The following is a 21,346-nucleotide window of genomic DNA, read 5'->3' on the forward strand; positions in this document are numbered from 1 at the left end:
TCTTAATGGTCATCTTGATGTAACCAAACATCTCATCAGTCAAGGGGCTGAGGTGAAGAAAGGAGATAACAATGGTTGGACTGCATTACACTTCGCTGCTCATAATGGTAATCTTGATGTAACCAAATATCTGATCAGTCAAGGGGCTGAGGTGAAGAAAGAGGATAAAAATTGCTACACTGCATTACACATTGCTTCTCAGAATGGTCATCTTGATGTAACCAAATATCTCATCAGTCAAGGGGTTAAGGTGAATAAAGGAATTAACAATGGTTGCACTGCATTACACACTGCTTCTCAGAATGGTCATCTTGATGTAACCAAATATCTGATCAGTCAAAGGGCTGAGGTTAATAAAGGAAATAACGAGGGTTGGACTGCATTACACTTTGCTGCTCAGAAAGGTCATCTTGATTTAACCAAATATCTGATCAGTCAAGGGGCTGAGGTGAATAAAGGAGATAACGATGGTTGGACTGCATTACACATCGCTGCTCTGAATGGCCATCTTGATGTAACCAAATATCTCATAAGTCAAGGGGCTGAGGTGAATAAAGGGGATAACGATGACGGGACTGCATTACACGTTGCTGCTCATCATGGGCACCTTGATGTAACCAAATATCTCATCAGCCAAGGGGCTAAGGTGAATAAAGTAGATAACGATGGTTGGACAGCATTACACTGCGCTGCTCATAATGGTAATCTTGATGTAACCAAATACCTGATCAGTCAACGGGCTGAGATGAAGAAAGAGGATAAAAATGGTTGCACTGCATTACATATTGCTGCTCTGTATGGGCATCTTGATGTTACCAAATATATCATCAGCCAAGGGGCTGAGGTGAATAAAGGAGTTAACAATGGTTGCACTGCAATACACGCTGCTGCTCATAATGGTCATCTTGATGTAATCAAATACCTGATCAGTCAAGGGGCTGAGATGAAGAAAGAGGATAAAAGTGGTTGCACTGCATTACATATTGCTGCTCTGTATGGGCATCTTGATGCTACCAAATATCTCATCAGTCAAGGGGCTGAGGTGAATAAAGGAGATAACATTTCTTGGACTGCACTACACTTTTCTGCTCATAATGGTCATCTTGATGTAACCAAATATCTCATCAGTCAAGGGGCTGAGGTGAATAGAGGAGATAACAATTCTTGGACTGCACTACACTTGTCTGCTCATAATGGTCATCTTGATGTAACCAAACATCTCATCAGTCAAGGGGCTGAGGTGAATAAAGGAGTTAGCAGTGGTCGGACTGCATTACACTTTGCTGCTCAGAATGGGCACCTCGATGTAACCAAATATCTGATCAGTCAAGGGGCTGAGGTGAATAAAGGAGTTAGCAATGGTCGGACTGCATTACACTTCGCTGCTCAGAATGGTCATCTTAATGTAACCAAATATCTGATCAGTCAAGGGGCTGAGGTGAATAAAGGAGATAACGATGGTCGGACTGCATTACACGTTGCTGTTCATAATGGTAATCTTGATGTAACCAAATATCTGATCAGACAAGGGGCTGAGGTGAATAAAGGAGTTAGCAATGGTCGGACTGCATTACACTTCGCTGCTGAGAATGGTCATCTTGATGTAACCAAATATCTGATCAGTCAAGGGGCTGAGGTAAAGAAAGAGGATGAAAATGGCTACACTGCATTACACATTGCTTCTCACAATGGTCATCTTGATGTAACCAAATATCTGAACAGTCAAGGGGCTGAGGTGAATAAAGGAGTTAGCAATGGTTGGACTGCATTACACTTTGCTGCTCAGAATGGTCATCTTGATGTAACCAAATATCTCATCAGTCAAGGGGTTGAGGTGAATAAAGGAATTATTATTGGTTGCACTGCATTACACATTGCTTCTCAGAATGGTCATCTTGATGTAACCAAATATCTCATCAGTCAAGGAGCTGAGGTGAATAAAGAGGATAACAATGGTTGGACTGCATTACACCTTGCTGCTATGAATGGTCATCTTGATGCAACCAAATATCTGATCAGTCAAGGGGCTGAGGTAAATAAAGGAGTTAGCAATGGTCGGACTGCATTACATCTTGCTTCTCATAATGGTCATCTTAATGTAACTAAATATCTCATCAGTCAAGGGGCTGAGGTGAATAGAGAAGAAAATGGTCGCACCGCAATACACGTTGCTGCTCATAATGGTCGTCTTGATGTAATTAAATATCTCATCAGTCAAGGGGCTAAGGTGAATAAAGGAGATAACGATGGTTGGACTGCATTACACCTTGCTGCTCAGAATGGTCATCTTGATGTAAAAAAATATCTGATAAGTCAAGGGGCTGAGGTGAATAAAGGAGATAACAAGGGTGCGACTGCATTACACTTTGCTGCTCTGAATGGTAATCTTGATCTCACCACATATCTCGTCAATCAAGGGGCTGAGGTGAATAAATTAAATTACAATGGTCGGACTGCATTACACTTTGCTGCTCACAATGGGCACCTTGAAGTAACCAAATATCTCATCAGTCAAGGGGCTGAGGTGAATAAATTAAATTACAATGGTCGGACTGCATTACACTTCGCTGCTCATAATGGTAATCTTGATGTAACCAAATATCTGATCAGTCAAGGGGCTGAGGTTAAGAAAGAGGATAAAAATGGCTACACAGCATTACACATTGCTTCTCAGAATGGTCATCTTGATGTAACCAAATATCTGATCAGTCAAGGGGCTGAGGTGAATAAAGGAGTTAGCAATGGTCGGACTGCATTACACCTTGCTTCTCAGAATGGTCATCTTGATGTTACTAAATATCTCATCAGTCAAGGGGCTGAGGTGAATCAAGGAGATAACAAGGGTGCGACTGCATTACACTTTGCTGCTCTGAATGGTAATCTTGATCTCACCACATATCTCGTCAATCAAGGGGCTGAGGTGAATAAATTAGATTATAATGGTCGGACTGCATTACACTTTGCTGCTCAGAATGGGCACCTTGATGTAACCAAATATCTCATCAGTCAAGGGGCTGAGGTGAATAAAGGAGTGTACAATTCTTGGACTGCACTACACTCGTCTGCTCATAATGGTCATCTTGATGTAATCAAATATCTCATCAGTCAAGGGGCTGAGGTGAATAAAGGAGTTAACAATGGTTGCACTGCATTACACGCTGCTGCTCATAATGGTCATCTTGATGTAATCAAATATCTCATCAGTCAAGGGGCTGATGTGAATAAAGGAGTGTACAATTCTTGGACCGCACTACACTCGTCTGCTCATAATGGTCATCTTGATGTAATCAAATATCTTATCAGTCAAGGGGCTGAGGTGAATAAAGGAGTTAACAATGGTTGCACTGCATTACACGCTGCTGCTCAGAAAGGTAATCTTGATATAACCAAATATCTCATCAGTCAAGGGGCTAAGGTGAATAAAGGAGATAACGATGGTTGGACAGCATTACACTTCGCTGCTCATAATGGTAATCTTGATGTAATCAAATATCTCATCAGTCAAGGGGCTGAGGTGAATAAAGGAGATAACAATTCTTGGACTGCACTACACTTGTCTGCTCATAATGGTCATCTTGATGTAACCAAATATCTCGTCAGTCAAGGTGCTGAGGTGAACATAAAAAATGAAAATGGTTGGAAATCTTCAAACTTCGCACTTTTAAGAAATCATATTGATGTTGTTAAGTTTCTGAAAACTGAAGGTGCGAGTATTGATGAAGAAATTCTTCATCAGCAGAAACATCTACGTTTGTTATTTCCTCTGATGATCATGGCAAAACGTCTCAACACAGCTTTCAATACCGAGGTAAATATTTGGCTTATAGAACCATTGTAGTGTTATCTGGTATCATCAGGGCAGAGAATGAAGGGAGAGTAGAGCCAATTGGAGGGGCGATAACAATATCGAGCATTTCAGGTTGGCTTGTGCAGCAAAAATAAGAATTTGACACTACAGCGCGTCCCCCCAAAAAACTATACACTTTTGAAATGGCTGCCAAATAAGAAGTATTTTTTTCTTTTTTAAGGGAAAAGACTTACAGATATGGAAAGCCAATAAAGTAAACTTTCAAATGACACCAAAAAGTTTGAAAACTATTCATGCTTGAGCGAGCACTGCCCACTGAAACAAAGGGTACAAAAATTAGGGTGGGCCGAAATTATCCTTCTAATTTCTTTCAGGTCTTTTTGTTTGGTACTTGCAAAGTTGAGGGTTATTTGGTGAATTAAAGATCAGATGTGATCAGTTTGTTGTTTGTGAAAATTTAATGCGTTATTAAATTGAAATTTAATGCATGAGTGATCATGAATTGCAATTTTTAGTGCAGCATTTTGTCTTTATCATGTGGATCTCAACAATGTGTTCATGACATTCAGGAGAAGAGGGGGTAATATGACTTAGGTAGGTGAAGTACGTTGATTGGATAAAGGTCAACAGAACATTTAGCAACCCCTCCCTCCATCTCTACCCCCTCCCCCCACATCTCTCCTCCTGAGATCCAAAGTTTGGCTAGGCAGGGCATGAATTAGCCTTACAGTTTTTTTGAGAGGTTAGTACTTTGTAACTTACAAAGCTTACGCTAATATGCTATTTATGAGTGAGATAAGTTATAGTTTCTTTGGCAAATTTCACGAGTTACTAAATTGAAATGTAATGCATGAGTGAACAGGAATTGTAATTTTAGTGTAGCATATTCATCTTGTGGACATCAGAAGTTTGTTCGTGAGAGTCAGAGTAATGTGATGGTACTTGTTACATGCAAGAGGGCGAGATATGCTAAGACTTGGTTAAAATTGCATTCCTCTTCCTTTTGTCCTTTTACAAATTAAAGGTCATATGTACCCTCCACTCTCCACCTCCATTTCCCAGCCCCCCCCCCTCTCTCTCTCTTTGTCTCACTTTCTGGATTCAGGAGGGGAGGGCGGGAAAGAGGCAGGGGGCGGGGGTTGAATGTTCTGTTGACCCTTATTCCATCAACCTAATTCTCCCACTTATGTCCTATCTCACTCCCTATTCTCCCGACTCCCATGAAAACATTGCTGAGATCCACATGATAAAGTTGAAATACTGCCCAAAAAGCGATCCAAATGATAAAGTTGAAATGCTGCCCCAAAAATGTAATTTGTGTGCACTCGTGCATTAAAGTTCAATCTAATAATTTATAAAATTTGCTTAAACAACCGAAACTAGTCACGGTTGATCATTAATTTATCACAATGCCCTTAACTTTTCAAGAACGAAAGGATTTGCCTCTCAGAAACTTACATAAATTGGAAGGCTAATTCCAGCCCACCCTAATTTTCATACCCTTTGTTTCAGTAGGCAGTGCTAGCTCGAGCATGAATAGTTTTCCGACTTTTTGGTGTCATTTGAAAGTTGACTTTATTGACTTTCCATAAATGTTAGTCTTTTTCCCCAAAGTGCTACATTTTTTATTTGGCAGCCTTTTCAAAAGTGTATAGTTTTTTTGGGGGACGTACTGTACACATGTAAATGCAGAATTCCCTTTCGATTATACAAATTCAAATAATTCATTTTTGAATATGCGGATGTGTTGAGTATATTAAATAGTAAGAATTTTATTTATTGATTGATTTCTAGTTGGAATATTAAAGGCTTACAGGGATAGTTTCATTATATTGTAAATACTTATGGCTTTCAACCCTGTCAATAAGATCGCATTGATCGATCTATTTGACAAATCAGAAAAAATTAGGATCCAGCAGAATTTGTACCTCTATCCAACTGATTGACGGTTAGCGACTGTACCATATGGCACAGTCACAATGGACCAGTGATGGCCTGGACGTACAGTCGCTTAACTGCAGTCAGTAGTAGAGAGGTTTAATGCTGGTTCCCACATTTTTTTCTGATTTATCAAATAGATCGATCAATACTATCTTATTTTCTGGGTTGAAAACCATAAATTGTATTTACAATACAATGATCTTTATTTGTTATAATGTTCCCACACAGTGCCTCTGCAAGTTCAGACTCACTATGTGGTAATCTCTTCATATTACCCGCGTCTGTTGTTTTGCTAATACCATTCAACCAATCAGAACATTGTCATTGCAAGAGAAAGAGACTTTAACAAGAAAAGGTTTAACAAGACCAAAGATCCCATCTATTATAGCAGATTTAAAAGTTATAGAAACAAAGCCAATATCCTCAATAAAAAGTTAAAGAGGGCGTATTTTAGAAAGCAGCTCCAAATTGCGGGCAGTGACATGAAGAAAAGATGGAATATTTTAAATAGCTTGCTACCAAATAAACGTCCAAGTAACAAGTCGGACATAATGATTGAAGGTGAACTTGTGTCAGATAGATTAAGGATTGCTCGTGAGTTTAATTCGATGTTTAGTAATGTTGGTAAATCAGCTTTAGAAAGAATGAACGAAGAAGATATTGGAAACGAAGCTTTGAATGGACTGAAACGAGCCCAATCCAAATTTATCCTTGAAGAAATATCTACTGAATTTATTCAAAGAGAGCTTGATAACTTGGATTGTACCAAGTCCATTGGTTTAGATGATCTACACCCTAAACTTTTGAAAATGGGTGCACATGAGATTGCATCGCCAATAGCTCATGTTTTTAATTATTCAATACGAAAAGGTAAATTTCTTTCCGATTTTAAACTTGCCAAGATTGTACCTATACCGAAGGGGAAATCATGTGGTGACTTAAATAGCTTTCGTCCAATATATCTATTATCCGTAGTTGCCAAAATTTTTGAAAGGGCTGTTCACTTACATTTAGTTACCTACCTAAAAAAACACAACCTTATGAGTGAACGCCAGTCTGGCTTTAGGTCAAATTACTCAACCGCAACATGCCTAACTGAAATCAGTGATTATCTGTATGACAGCATTGACAATGGTCAATTGGTTGGTGCCGCTTTCTTGGATTTACGAAAAGCGTTCGACATCCTACCACATAACCTCCTTATAAAGAAGTAAGAGTATTTTGGTATTACATGACTAGAACTGGAATGGTTCAAATCATACCTTATCGGTAGAATGCAGTGTGTATCTTTTGAGGGCACCCTCAGTGATTTTCTCCCTGTCTATTCAGGAGTGCCGCAGGGCTCCATTTTGGGGCCCTTGATTTTTTGTATGTACATTAATGATATTACTAGCTTACCCTTCCAACCTAAAACACACTTATCTTTATACGCAGATGACACAGCTATTTTCATTCCAAGTTATGGAAGAGACTCTGTACAAAAACAATTGCAAAGAAACATTAACATCCTTACGAAATGGTTTTGGAAAAACGGTATGATTGTTAACACAGATAAGACCAAGGTCATGTTGTTTTCAAGCAGAAAGAAACAGATATCAAATTTAGAAATAAAAATGAATGGTGAAACGCTTCAGAATGTAAATGAGATTAAATACCTAGGAGTTGTTGTACACCATCATCTTGACTGGTCTCCTCATGTCAACGAGGTTATTAGAAAAATAACATATTCTATCCATTCTATTAGAAGAATTAAACAGTGCCTGAATGAAGTATCTTTAAAACAACTGTATTATACATTAATCCTTCCCCACATTGACTATTGCAGTACAGTCTGGGCGTCTTCAACCAAGAAAAACATTTTAAGATTACAAAGATGTCAAAATAAATATGCCCGCCTCATATTAAACGCTGATTATTATACCCCGACCGTTCAATTACATAATAGTTTAAAGTGGCAATCCATACACTCTAGATTTAATTATCAATATTGCGTGTTAGTTTATAAAATATTAAATGGATTATCCCCTCCATATCTCAGAAGACTAATTACTTATCGTCATACCATCTACCCTACTCGACATGTTCTTACCAATCAGTTATACCTTCCTAAGCCCAAAACAGATAACAAAAAACGTTCCTTTTCATATATTGCAACCAAACTTTTCAACTCCCTACCACTTCATATTCAAACATCCCCTTCCCTCCAAATCTTCAAAAGACGCCTTAGGCAAAACCAGACCATTTGAACAGATTTTCTACGTAACCATAATAACCATTGTCTTATAATGTTCTTTTTTCGTTACTTGTACTTGCCCATCATGCTTTGTCCTTGTGTTTATATATTATTTTCAATATTTTATACTCATTTCATTTGTGATTTTTTTTTCTATGAAAAGCGTTATTTTATTCATTTTCATTCACTGTTTTTATTTCTGTATTCGTTATATTTATCATGTATGTACACTTTGACAGGGCTCCCTTGTATAGCAGGCCTTTTGGCTTTAATGGGACTACCCTGTCTTTTAAAGAAAACGTGAATAAATAAATAAATCAAATAAATAATAACTCTGGATTTATGTTACTCAGAAATTTCAGAAATCTCGTCGTGCATCTTGATGGAAAAAGCTGGCAGTTAATCCATCTAAAAGGTGCCACGTATCAAGAGTGACATTGTAAGAAAGTAAAGAGTTTTAGATTTCTGATGATATGAATAGTATCTGTGCCCAAAACATAAAAAATGCGCAATTTGAAAGAAAACATGGGAAGAAAATCCTGTTTCAGGCATCTTTTCAGGACTGAAATCCCCTTATTTATCAAAATATTTTATTGAAAAGAAAAAACCAATATACAAGATTAATGTCTACTTTTTTCCTATGGTACAAACATGACAAATACAATCAATAAAAAAGAATGGTTAAATTCTTTGAGTAAAAACACTCACAGTTCGCGAGATTTTGTATGGATGTGAATTCTGCCACGAGAGGATTTGGATAAATCTTGCTCGTTTGCTCATTAACACAGGGACCTACAGACTGACTGATAAAAAAAGTGCCAGTCATTCAGTCAGAAAGAACAGTCCTCAGTTAATAATTATAAATGTTTATAACATTCCAATAAGCGATAGGCCCTTGTAACAATAAACCTACATCACTGCTCCCTTTTTTCAGCCACACCCGTACTCGGCTCTATAGAAAAAAGAACTTATGCTTGTAAAAGATTTGAAGATCTTGTCAAATCGTTCCCCAAATGGCCAAAATGTTGGTTCAATAAAAATTTGATTTTGAAATTGGCGCAAAACTTTTCCCTGGATAAACTAACCAACCCTCTTGAATCCTAACTGATTTTAAAGGATATTCATCTTGCAATACAAAATGGTCAAACCACCACGATTGAGAACTTAGTGTCTCAAGGAGCTGATCTCAATGTCCAGTCAGCTGACGGTCAGATGTGTCTCCATGAAGCCATCAAACTCTGTTACAAAACTGGGAGAAATGTAGAAGAAAGCTACACGCTACGAAAGGTGATTCATACTTGATTTCGGTCTAAACTTCAGTAAAGATTCAATAATTAGAATGATATGAACTGGGATATCATTTTGCATTATATTTTGAACATTTCTCCCATCTCTCGATGCTTTGTGGAAATTAGATTTTGTATGTTTTAGGATAGCTAAAGCTAAATTTGATGGAAGCACTTACATACCACATCATAATTTTTATTAGTGACTACATTGTTTTTACTGTTCAGTAACAGATCCCTTCCACTTCCATGACATTTGCTCCTGTGACAATTTCTCTGCTCTAAATTCCACACACTAATCGAATGACCAACTGCACCCCGGTTTTAACAAAGTCTGCCGTGCAAACCCCTCACTCGATAAAGGGTCTGAATTGCAGCCTACTCATGCCATGTGTACTGAAGGCCCTATCCCTTTTTGTATGTGCGTGGAGATACACTTGTTGATCAAAGTTTCAATCAGGGTCTGTGCTTGCAGACTAGTTTTAACACTACCCTACTCTCGATTCGTTTGTATCAGTGGTTGGCTCACATAAGCTAGTCTGCAGGAACAGACCCTGATTGAAAATTTGATGAGCAAGTGAGTCTCCACGCAAAGACTAGCACATGCAAGAACCTTCAGTAAACAAGGCAACATGAGTAGGCTGCACATTTAGACCCTTTACTCGAGTGAGGGGTTTGCACAGCTGCAGGCTACACATACGCATGAAAGTGCTTTATCGGATATCGTACGAGATATTATACGATAATTTAGTGGTGTCATAGCAAATCACACTTCAGGATCACGTGACGCAGGATATTAAATTTTGTTTCCTAGGGCCCGTCTTATAAATAGTTGCGATTGATCCAATCAATCCCCGGAATCAATCGCAAATATGGAAAGCCGGCAAAGTCAAAATAAAAGTGCATGTTTGTTAAAAAAACACCTAGATATGAATGTATATCCACAAATTCTTTGTTTTCTTGACAATTTGGTGTGTTCGCCTTTGTTCAAAAAGTACATTTCCTGTAGAAAAAATTATGACACTGATTGATTTCCATAGAGTTACGATTGACTGGATAAATCGTAACTCTTTGTAAGACGGGGCCCTGATCTATACAAAGTACCAAGCTAGAATTGAATTAAAGTTTACATACATTATTTTTAGGGGTTGATTGTGAGAAATTTCCCCGGAGAGTGTTTCGGTGCGGTGTGAAGGCAGGAGTGATTATCTGGTATTTTTTAGCATGAAAATGTTTTCGTAATTTAACGGGGATTCTTGTGATCAAGGCAGTTTAATCACGACCGCATTACCGACAGCGGAGACTCGGGGGGGGGGGGGGGGTATCACCCACTCCACGGTTGTAAGATCGATTGAAATAACAGGCATTGGTTTACTAGTTTTGTTTGATTTAGATTTCAGACGAGTTTTACAATGGAAACCTATCACCCGAAAAGGCTTTGGTGTTTTATTTACTTGACAATGGAGCTAAGACAGACGTGGAAGATAAGTCAGGAAAATTACCAATCCACTATGCCGAAGATGAAGTGGTTAGACAGATGATCTTATCGAGGTGATTCTATTTTTTATGAGTAAACCTATAAGCCTATGTCGTGTCAATTGGAACACCTTTTTCTAATCCATAATTTCATTCTTTTTAAAGAAATGATATTAATGAGAAAGTGACTATGTTAAACACTCTATAATGAAAAAATACATTTGAATTCCTAGTTCTGTCTTGAAAGTTCAAAAGTTTAAAACAATGAGGAGGAAATATAGTTCTTAATTTGTTAAAATATACTTCGTGAGTGGTGATATTACAAGATTCTTTGTTCGTTGATGCTTTTTTTTCCATCTTCTTTTGCATTTCCTGTATATTTAAAGGTCAAGTGCACTTCAGAAAAATGCTGATTTGAATCAATAGAGACAAATCAGACAAGCACAATGCTGAAAATTTCATCAAAATCGGATGTAAAATAAGAAAGTTATGACATTTCATTTCAAAGTTTCGCTTATTTTTAGCTAAATAGTTAAATGAACGAGCCAGTTACATCCAAATCAGTCGATGATGTCACTCACTCACTACATCTTTTGTTTTTTATTGTTTGAATTATACAATATTTCAACTTCATTTCACATGCCAATGACGAGAAAATAAAAATATTTCATATTTCATATAATAAAATACAAAGTGAGTGATGTCATCAGTTCCTCATTTGCATACCGACCGAGATATGCATATAACGGTTTTGTGAAATGAAGCGAAACTTTGAAATGCCATAACTTTCTTATTTTACATCTGATTTTGATGAAATTTTCAGTGTTATGCTTGTTGAATGTTTCTCTTTTTATTCAATCAAGTTTTTGCTGGGGTGGACTTGTCCTTCAAAAGATATCTTTGACATCTTGGAGCTTACATGTCAAGGGATCATGTGCCATCATTGTCAATGTTATGTCTTCATACCTTGTTGATTTAATGGTTGTTATTGATTCATTTTGATTAATTTTCAGAATGAAATCTCATCCTGAAGAGGCCCATTATTATCAAGGTAAGATGCACGCAAAACATCACAAGTGATATTGGTGGCTAAGTGGTAGAGTGTCTGCCTCATTAATAGGAGGCAGTGGGTTCGATCCCAGACTTACAATTTAGACCTCCTGCCTTGTCAGGCTCTCGATGTTTTTGAAAAGGGAAGGGTAAATTGTGCAGGGCCCGTTGGGAGAACAGTTTGCAAGACTTGGTAGATAAGAATTATTGTTATTATTGTTGTTGTTGTTAGTGTTATCAATATCATTATTGTTATTATTATTAGTAATATTAGTAATAATAATTTCATATTACTATTAGTATATCTAAATTCATATCCTTTATAAGAGACAAAATACTAATAATGTGTTTGTCTGTATGAGGGTCTGTAGATGCATGTGCGTGGGGGGTGTGTGTGTGTGTGTGTGGGGGGGGGGGGGGGCATCCAATGTATTTCTGTAACCAAACAGTGTTCGTTGAAGTTCATTGCCCTGTGTCAATCAGTGAAGGCTCATTGTGCCAGTTTTTATTCACTCTTCTTCAACAAATGCACAGAAAGCGTGAATAAAGAACGTCACAAGGAATCTGAAGTCTCTGCTGCCGCAACTTTAGAGGATGTCACTATGTCCCAGAATGATAAGAGGGATCAGAGTAAGCAAAATAAAACTCAAAGCCAATAGACGGGTCAATATACGACCAAAAATAGCCTTACCCGGAACAAATTGCAACAAATGATTTTTCAACGGTATTTTGTACTATTTGACCTCAGGAATAACATACTAAAAATCTACCTAAATCCGCATCCGGGAAAGTGGTTATTTTCAAGATGGCGTCCAAGATGGCCGCCATTAACTGAAAATGGATACAACTGACACATTATCCACTCTAGAATCCTATTTCGGTTCATATTTCATGGTGTGGGGGTACAAAAATTGATTTATGCTAGAATGAATTATAAGCCCTCCAGTGTACCAGGCAAATCCAAGATGGCGCCCAAAATGGCAGCCGTAAGCTGATAATCCACAATTCATCTAAATTTGTTTTTTATTCAATGGTTTTAAGGGTGAAATATTACATTGAAACAAGTTACAAGGACAGCCAGTGGTCTGGTTTTTCCAAAAATCCAAGATGGCTTCCAAAAATGGAGTTTAAAATGGCTGTTGATAATTAAAATGGACATAGATCATTTCATATCCGCCTGGACATAATGATTTTGATGTCTACATCATGATTTCAGTGGTCAAATAAGACATTGGGACAAGTTACAAGCACAGTCAGTGGTCCAGTATGTTAAAAAATCCAAGATGGCTTCCAAGAATGGAGTCGAAAATTGTTGTTGCTACTTTTAAAAAATCCGACATAGTTTGCTCAATGTCCAGAAATATGATTTTTGTGTCCTAAACCATGGTTAAATGGGTCAAATAATACATTGGGACAAGTTACAAGGAAAATCAGTGGTCTGGTATGTGCAAAAATCCTCGATGGATTCTAAAAATCGATTCTGAAATGGCTGCTAATACTTAAAGCGGACATAGCTCATTTCATTTTGGCCTGGGATATGTGATTTTTATGTCTAAACCACTGGTTTCAAGGGTCAAATAATATCTTAGGATAAGTTAAAAGGACAGTCAACGGTCTGGTTTGTCCAAAAATCGAAGATGGCGTCCAAAAATTGGTCTTAAAAATATGCTGCTGATAACTAAAGCGGACAAAGCTCATTTCATATTGGCCTGGAAATGTGATTTTGGTGTCTAAACCACTAGTTTCAAGGATCAATTTATACATTAGGGCAAGTTACAAGGACAGTCAGTGGCCTGGTCGGTCCAAAAAAATCTAAATTGGCTTCCAAAAATTGATTCTAAATTGACTGCTGCTACTTAAAGCGGACATAGCTTATTTCATATCGGCATGGGAGATGCGATTTTGGTGTCTAAACCAGTCTGGTTTAAGGGCCAAAATAATACATTAGGACAGGTTTTAAGGCCAGTCAATGGTCTGGTATGACCAAAAATGCAATATGGCTTCCAAAACTTGATTCTGAAATGACTGTTAATACTTAAAAGTGGCATAGCTCATTTTAAACCCGCCTGTGAGATATGATTTCGGTGTCTAAACTATGATTTCAAGGGTCAAATTATATATTAGGACAAGACAATGGCAGTCAGTGGTCTAGTATGTCCAAAATTACAAGATGGCTTCCAAAAAATGGAGTAAGAAATGTGTGATGTTACTTATAAAAGTGTTACTTATATAATATCTGTCTGGGGAATATAAGTTTGGTGTTAAAAGCATGGTTTAAAAGGATCAAGTAATACACTAGGGTAAGTTACAAGACCAGTCAGTTGTCTGTATGTTAAAAAATCCAAGATTACTTCAAAAAAAAGGGTGTAAATTGACTGTTGCTACTTAAAAGTATGCATAGTTTATTATAAATACACCTTGGAGGTATGATTTTACTGTCTATACTAGAGTTTACAGGGTCAAGCAATACATTGGGTTAAGTTGAAAGGACAGTCAGGTGTCATGCAGGTATGTCCAAAAATTAAAGATGGCTTTAAAACATGAACATATTTTCTTCCTTGTTTAATACATTTTCATTGTTTGTACTTGTTAATATATGTATTTGTTACTTGTATGCAGGGCCCCCAAGAAAAACAGTGTTTAGTCCACTGATGGGGTACCCTGGGTAAACAAAACGAAATAAATAAATAAATAAAAAATGGGGGTCTTAAATTACTGGTGGTACGTAAAAGTGGATGTAGAACATTATAAATACACCTTGGGGATATTATTTTGGTTCCAAGGGTCAAACAATACTTTGGGACTGGTTACGATGATATGCAGCTATCCATTTTGCCTTGAAATCCAAGTTGGCTTAAAGCATGTAAAGTGACTACTGCTCCATAAATTATCTACCTGTTAGAAATAATCTTGGTGCCTAAATGCATGGGGACAAGTTATCATATTGCTTCATGAGTTGGTAACAGCACCCATTTTGATGAAATTTTAGAATCCATCATGGATTCTTTGAAAAAATGGAGTACTAACCATCCTTGTTACTTGTCCGAATGTATTATTTGACCCTTCATACCACAATTTGGACACCAACATTATTTCTTGCAGATGAATATTGTAGAACTCTGACCACTATTGAATGATATGCGTCGTTTTATATTCCTTTTTTAAAAACCCTCTTGTGTCTTAGGCAAACTGGACAACTGCATATCAATGTTACCAGTCCAAACGTATTTTTTTAACCATGAAACCATAGTGTGGACACCGAAATCATATCTCCTAGGTGGATTTTAAATGAACTATGTCCATTTTTAAAGTAACAACAGTCATTTTAGGGTCCGATTTTTGGAAGCTTTCTTAGATTTTCGACATAGTGGACCACTGACTGTCCTTGTAACTAATTTCCTGCCTTTTGAAACCATGATATAGGCAACAAAATCATATGCCCTTGACGAATAAAACATGAACTATGTCCATTTTTAAATACTATCGCGGCTGATTGATACTATTTTTTAAGCCACCGTGGACTTTTGTACATACTTTACCACCAATCGTCCTTGTAACTGATCCCGATTCATTATTTGACCCATTTAACCATGGTATAGGCAAAACAAAAAATAATATTCCCGGATATTGAACAAACTATGTTGGGTTTTTTTAGTAGCAACAGCATTTTTTTACTCCATTTTTGGAAGCCATCTTGGATTTTTGAAAATACCGGACCACTGACTGTCCTTGTAACTTGCCCCAATGTATTATTTGACCATTGAAACCATGGTCTAGACACCAAAATCATATCTCTCAAGTGGATGTGATATGAGCTATGTCCATTTTAAGGATTAATAGCCATTTCAAACTCAATTTTTGGAAGCCATCTTGTATTTTTGACACACCAGACCACTGGCTATCCTTGTAACTTGTCCCGACGTACTACTTCATCATTGAAACAATCTCATGGAAACCAAATTAAAGCAACTTAAGTAAGTAATAGATGAATAGTGGATTTTTTAGACTACGGCAGCCATTTTGGTCGCCATCTTGGATTTTCCTGGTACCCTGGAGTGCTAATATTCACTCTAACTTGTATAAATAAATTCCTTTACCCATTGGACCATGGAATATGAACCCAAATAGGATTCTAGGGTGGATAATGAGTGAGTTATATCCATTTTTAGTGAACCGGCAGCCATCTTGGACGCCATCTTGAAAATAACAATTTTCCCGGATGCGGATTTTGGTAGATTTTTAGTATGTTATTCCTGAGGTCAAATAGTACAAAATACTGTTACAAAATCATTTGTTGCAATTTGTTCCGGGTTAAACCATATATTGACCCGTCTACAAGCTGCAGAAATCGATGAGGGTCATACTGATGAAGAATATGACTTGATTCAAATTGAGAAGCATGGCATTACTGTCAGAATTTCCAAATATGAAATTTACAGTGCAAAGGACATCACTGTGGAAGTGATTGAAGAGGTGCCACTTGAGCTAAAGCTAAAAGAGACAGAAGCCATCATATCGGTTGGATTAAAGATGTCGCCTTCGGACGCAATGTTTGACAGTCCTGTAAGAGTAACAATGCCCCACTGTGGTGCATTTACAAAGCCTACTGATGCAGAAGTTTACATCTATTATCGCAAGAACGGTAATCCTTTTCTATTTCCTCTTTGGTCGTTTTCCTTTCACTAAGTTTTCCCCATCACATTTCTGAAGAACTGAGTAATACTATTGCAGATGATATATTGATTTTTATTTTAAAATTACAATATAGTTCATTATGACCCAAACAACTAGACACCGTTTAAAAGATATAAAGGAGTAGAATACAACGAATAAGTTTCTTCAATTTTTACTGTTACACCCATATATGGCAAGATCCGATTATGCCATGGGCTTATTGGGTTTTTTCACTGGCGTGTAGCGGCCGCACAGAAGCGCTGTTACTTAGTGAAGGTGTTGTTAGCGCTAACAAGTCACTGACAAATCAGTCACTAACACCATAAGCGTTTGTTACAACAAATGCATGTAATCACAACTTAATTCCACATAAGATGACGTCATAGAATCTAGGGGATAATTAGAACAAAACGGCCCGTTTCCAATGCTAACTAATTTGAGTACCGGTATTATATAGTAAATAGTCAGAAGGTTTAGACTGAATGTAAACGAAACGTTCTTCTTTCTATTCTGTAGATTAATAATTTTCCACTTCTGTTTCATCAATCAATCTAATTTCCCGCTTTCGATAAAGTGTTGGGAAAAGGCCGTTCACATAAAATTAGTTTATTTTGATTTTTTTTAACGATACATATATTTACTACAGGATGATCTCCTTTTCTTCGTGGGTTTGAAGAAAGAGGAATTACACATTTCTATTTTCTATTTTAATGATATTACAGATTCTACTAAGTTTACAGCGATTCTATCCACCAGCACGAGAATCCCAAAGTGTGTTGTGAGAGATCGCGATCTAGATATCTACCTGGAACCCTTCTCAGAATTTTGGATTATTGCTACAATAAGAAAGATATTTATTGGGAAAGTCATTATTTGTACACCAATCATTCCTGTACCAGCACCTAGAAATCCCATGCCCGTTGTGTGGGTCAATGTCAGGGACCAAAACACTGAAGAAGAGCAGGTTAGTCTTATTGGAATGCTTCCATCACATTTCTTTAAATATTCTCTGAATTTTCCTTAGAACAGATATACAGTGCGTCCCAGAAAAAATGAAACCGAGATTAAGCGATGATTTATCATGAGTTAATCACAAATACAATAGACAAATGACCTACCAATGTAAAGCTTAGAATCTCCTCTTTCATCTGGTATTACTTTAATAGATTATGCCTCATTCACGCATGAGTGAGCAAAAACAATTGGAAGAAAGGATACCAAAAACTCATTTGGCGGGGGGTATCTGAATATCAAAAAGAAATTCACATGCCTAAAAAGTTCAATATCTGGTCAAAAAATGGTCAAGAAGTAAAAAAGTTGTGTTCCCTCGAAACAATGCTTGTATTTCCATAATTTCATTAAATAAACGTGTTTTCACCGGTTTCCCACAGAAGCTATCGCATGGTTAACAAAAGACTTAATGCATGGCTGATCGTCAACAAAACGGAGTGTCAAGTGAGTTTGAACGCTAGCCTGTAGAACCTCATCATTTTATGATTTTTTTGAAAATCAAGCCTTATTTCAAATAACCATAACTTTGTTATTTCTTGACCATTTTCTGGAAATGAGGTATCAAATTAAAGAGCAGATATTGAACTTTTTAAAAAAGTGGTTGTCTTTTTTGAAACCCTTATACAGCCCGCCAAATGACTTTTTTGGTATTCCCTCTTCAAATTATTTTTTCTCACTCATGCGTGAATGAGAGATAATCTAAGTAATTTGAGATGGAAGAGGAGATTCTAAGCTTTACAGTGGTAGGTCATTTTTCTATTGTATTTGTGATTCGATCATCGATAAATCTCGGTTTCGTTTTTTGTGAGACGCACTGTATATACTGTATATACTTGAAAATAAACTTTGCTGGAACTATGTACCTATTTGCCTCTTTTATCTCATCTGTTTCCAACACGAGGAATGAAATATCGTCATGTATATAAGTATATGTATATATATATAGATATATATATATATATATATATATATATATATATATATATATATATATATATATATAAATGGGGGTGGTGAAATATTTTTGACGCTGCACTCTGTCCAATAGGACTGAAAGTATCTGAATTTAAGTTTGCGGGTGTTAAACATGCGTTTAAAGATGCATTTGTAATAGAATAAATAAAAAAAAATGTGTTCTTAAAAACATCCTTTCACACCGTGTGCTCTTTAACCAGGCACACGCACGTACAAACACATTAAATCGCGGGCCCACACGCCCAGGTGTACGTGGGTTACACGTTACCGGTGTTTAAGCTAAACTCGCAACTGCAGCAATTAATATATGAGAAAGTCTTTACAATCAGGCTTGGTTGCCATCATATCGTACTAGATCCAGATATGGTAAATTTAGAGAAACCAAATTTATGAAATCATGAATATTAAGATGACAAAACATTGAAGATTGCCAACAAAGAAAAGTATAACTAGCAGATATGAAGTGATCAACTGTCACTTCAAGTAAATCTGTATTGATGAAAAAGTTGTTAGTCCCTGGTATATACCCTGAATATCAGAAATAGAAAACATTCGAGAAGATAATAAAAGATTCAAATTATAGCACATTATCTTAGGCTACTCCTTATTTTCATATTTTGGATATAATTCGTAATGTCGTTGTCATTAGTTTTACTGTGGAAAATAAGAATTCCTGTGCTATATAATAGCGACTCTAACTTCTCAACTACGTGAATTAATTATTGACTTACTTTGGTCACCTATGTATATTGGGATGCAATATGGTCTGTTTCTTTTCTGAATAACCCAATTATTACAGTATGAAACTGAGGTGCCTTAAGTTTCATGAGTCATGTGAGCGGGGTAGATAGGCCTACCGGCAAGTCATATTTTCTTTGTTTTAAGATAGTGCCCTTTTGGAAAAAAAAGGTTCACTGTTTTCCCTGTGCCCCCCCCCCCTCCACTTTCAATTCGCTCCACCGCCCCTGTTCAGGTATGTACGCCTTTTCTGCCATGGCATTTGTATTTTGCTTTTCAAAGATTCCAGAAGAATATAAGGCCCCGATTCCTGAGGAGCAGTTCTTATTTAGGTGGAGGTCCGGGGGATTGAAGATTTCTTGCAAAGAAAGCACCTTGAAAGACGAGCCTCAGGTAATATCATTTTCATGACTCTATAACAAAAAGTATCCCGAATGTAACTTGATACAACCTACAAGTTATATCACCTGATCGCACTATGATATTGCATATTTCTGTACCAGGCAAGGTCAGATAAAGTTTTCTTCCAAAGACCCAAACAATTAACTATCTATAGAATTAAAAAAGTAACTCGTAGAAAGTGCTTTATATCTAATTACGAAAAGCTTATTGATTTAATTTTTTAACATTTATTTCCCTTCAAACATTATGTAATTTTCTTGTAGATTCTCCAGGAAAGAGAATTTCGTCACCTAAATAAGCACAAAAAAATGTTCGAGGTGGATACACAAAACATTACTGAGAATGCAGTAAATCTACACATCACCCTACAACAGAATACAACGAAGAATACGCTCATCGTTCCAATGTCGTTAAAAGGTATAAAATAGCGAATAGGAATGAGTGCTATGTTCACGATGGTAGACGATATCATGATCTAGCTAGGGAAAGACAGATGCTTTGTTCAACGATGCCTAAATCTCGTATAGATATATTTCAGGAAAATATTGATGATATATCCATATTCCTTCATAGAGTGACTATGTCCTTTTCAAATTATTCAACAGCTATTTTCTTTTACATGACAAACTAAATTCTAAATTCGGCCTTAAAATACGAGAATCATTAAATCAGTAAAAAGGTTCGAAATTTTGTGCAACATCTTCATGGATATTATCGTGCGTTTATTGATGTTATTGGTTTTGTATTTTTTAACAAAGAAATAGAAAATCGGACCTTCAATTCTTTGTTTCAGATGAAATACCAGCTTGATTATGATTGATAAAAACCGATGGGGCTTGTCATCTGAATGCACGCGACCACCGAAGAATTACAGACTCAATACTAGGTGCCTATTAATGAATAGGATTAATGTAGATAATGCTTAAATGAACCAAAGATGCAATATGATTATTCAACCAAATATATGAATACCACTATGCGAATAAAAAAAATGTTAAATTAGTTCATAGTGTCCGATTCAAATAATTACATTGAATTCAAATTTTGTAATATCCATATAATGTCATTTGTCTCTTAATTATAAACAGCTACGGTGATATCAGAGGGAGGAGCTTGCTCACCATCAACGATAGCGACATCATCCTCATCAGCTGACAATCATCCTGTAGAAACCATAGGTTCTGCTTCTACCTCTGAAACAAGGTGAAAATCTGACAGTATATATTATTGACAAATAAAACTTAACCAAATGGAATATTTCAATAATTCATTTATTTCAAGCACGTGACAGAATGACATATACTATGGGCCATGGTAAAGATAAAGTACGCTGAAATAGGCATATTCTCAATGCTAACTCCAATTTCGACTTAGAATCCAATATCTATACATGTCAAATAACTAAACCTAATATGTAAGTAATCTCAGGGTCGAATAAGAAAAAATAATATCGAAATAGTTTACTTTACTATGATGTATAGGATAAGACAGGAAAAATGATGGAAATCTTTTTTGGTCCGGTGTTTTATTTTTTATTTTTCTTGTGTATATAAAAACATTTCCCGAAGCATGAAATGGGCTGAATTTTTCAAAATAATATCTCCATAATTTTTATATTACAAACATTACAATTTATAAGATAATAATAATAATGAAACGTTTTGTGTATAGCGCAAAATACATAAGCAAAGTTGTATGTCTCTAAGCGCTTTTTACAAAAGAAATGGAGATGAAGGGGAGAGCACTGGGTTC

The 21,346-nt window shown here is 36.5% G+C and overlaps 1 protein-coding gene across 1 annotated transcript in view; it reads left to right on the plus strand.

Annotated features, from left to right (window-relative positions):
- Positions 1-21,346, plus strand: part of LOC135155283 (serine/threonine-protein phosphatase 6 regulatory ankyrin repeat subunit B-like) — a 30,583-nt gene that overhangs the window by 2,009 nt on the left and 7,228 nt on the right. The window contains exons 2-11 of the mRNA XM_064104222.1: positions 3,416-3,808; positions 9,099-9,269; positions 10,662-10,819; positions 11,758-11,795; positions 12,329-12,424; positions 16,134-16,436; positions 17,191-17,432; positions 19,475-19,585; positions 19,858-20,011; positions 20,683-20,797. Coding sequence (XP_063960292.1) covers positions 3,416-3,808; positions 9,099-9,269; positions 10,662-10,819; positions 11,758-11,795; positions 12,329-12,424; positions 16,134-16,436; positions 17,191-17,432; positions 19,475-19,585; positions 19,858-20,011; positions 20,683-20,797 — 1,781 coding nt within the window. The remainder of the gene's footprint in view (positions 1-3,415; positions 3,809-9,098; positions 9,270-10,661; positions 10,820-11,757; positions 11,796-12,328; positions 12,425-16,133; positions 16,437-17,190; positions 17,433-19,474; positions 19,586-19,857; positions 20,012-20,682; positions 20,798-21,346) is intronic.

The sequence above is a fragment of the Lytechinus pictus genome, chromosome 8, assembly GCF_037042905.1.
Source record: "Lytechinus pictus isolate F3 Inbred chromosome 8, Lp3.0, whole genome shotgun sequence".
Classification (NCBI taxonomy): Eukaryota; Metazoa; Echinodermata; class Echinoidea; order Temnopleuroida; family Toxopneustidae; genus Lytechinus; species Lytechinus pictus.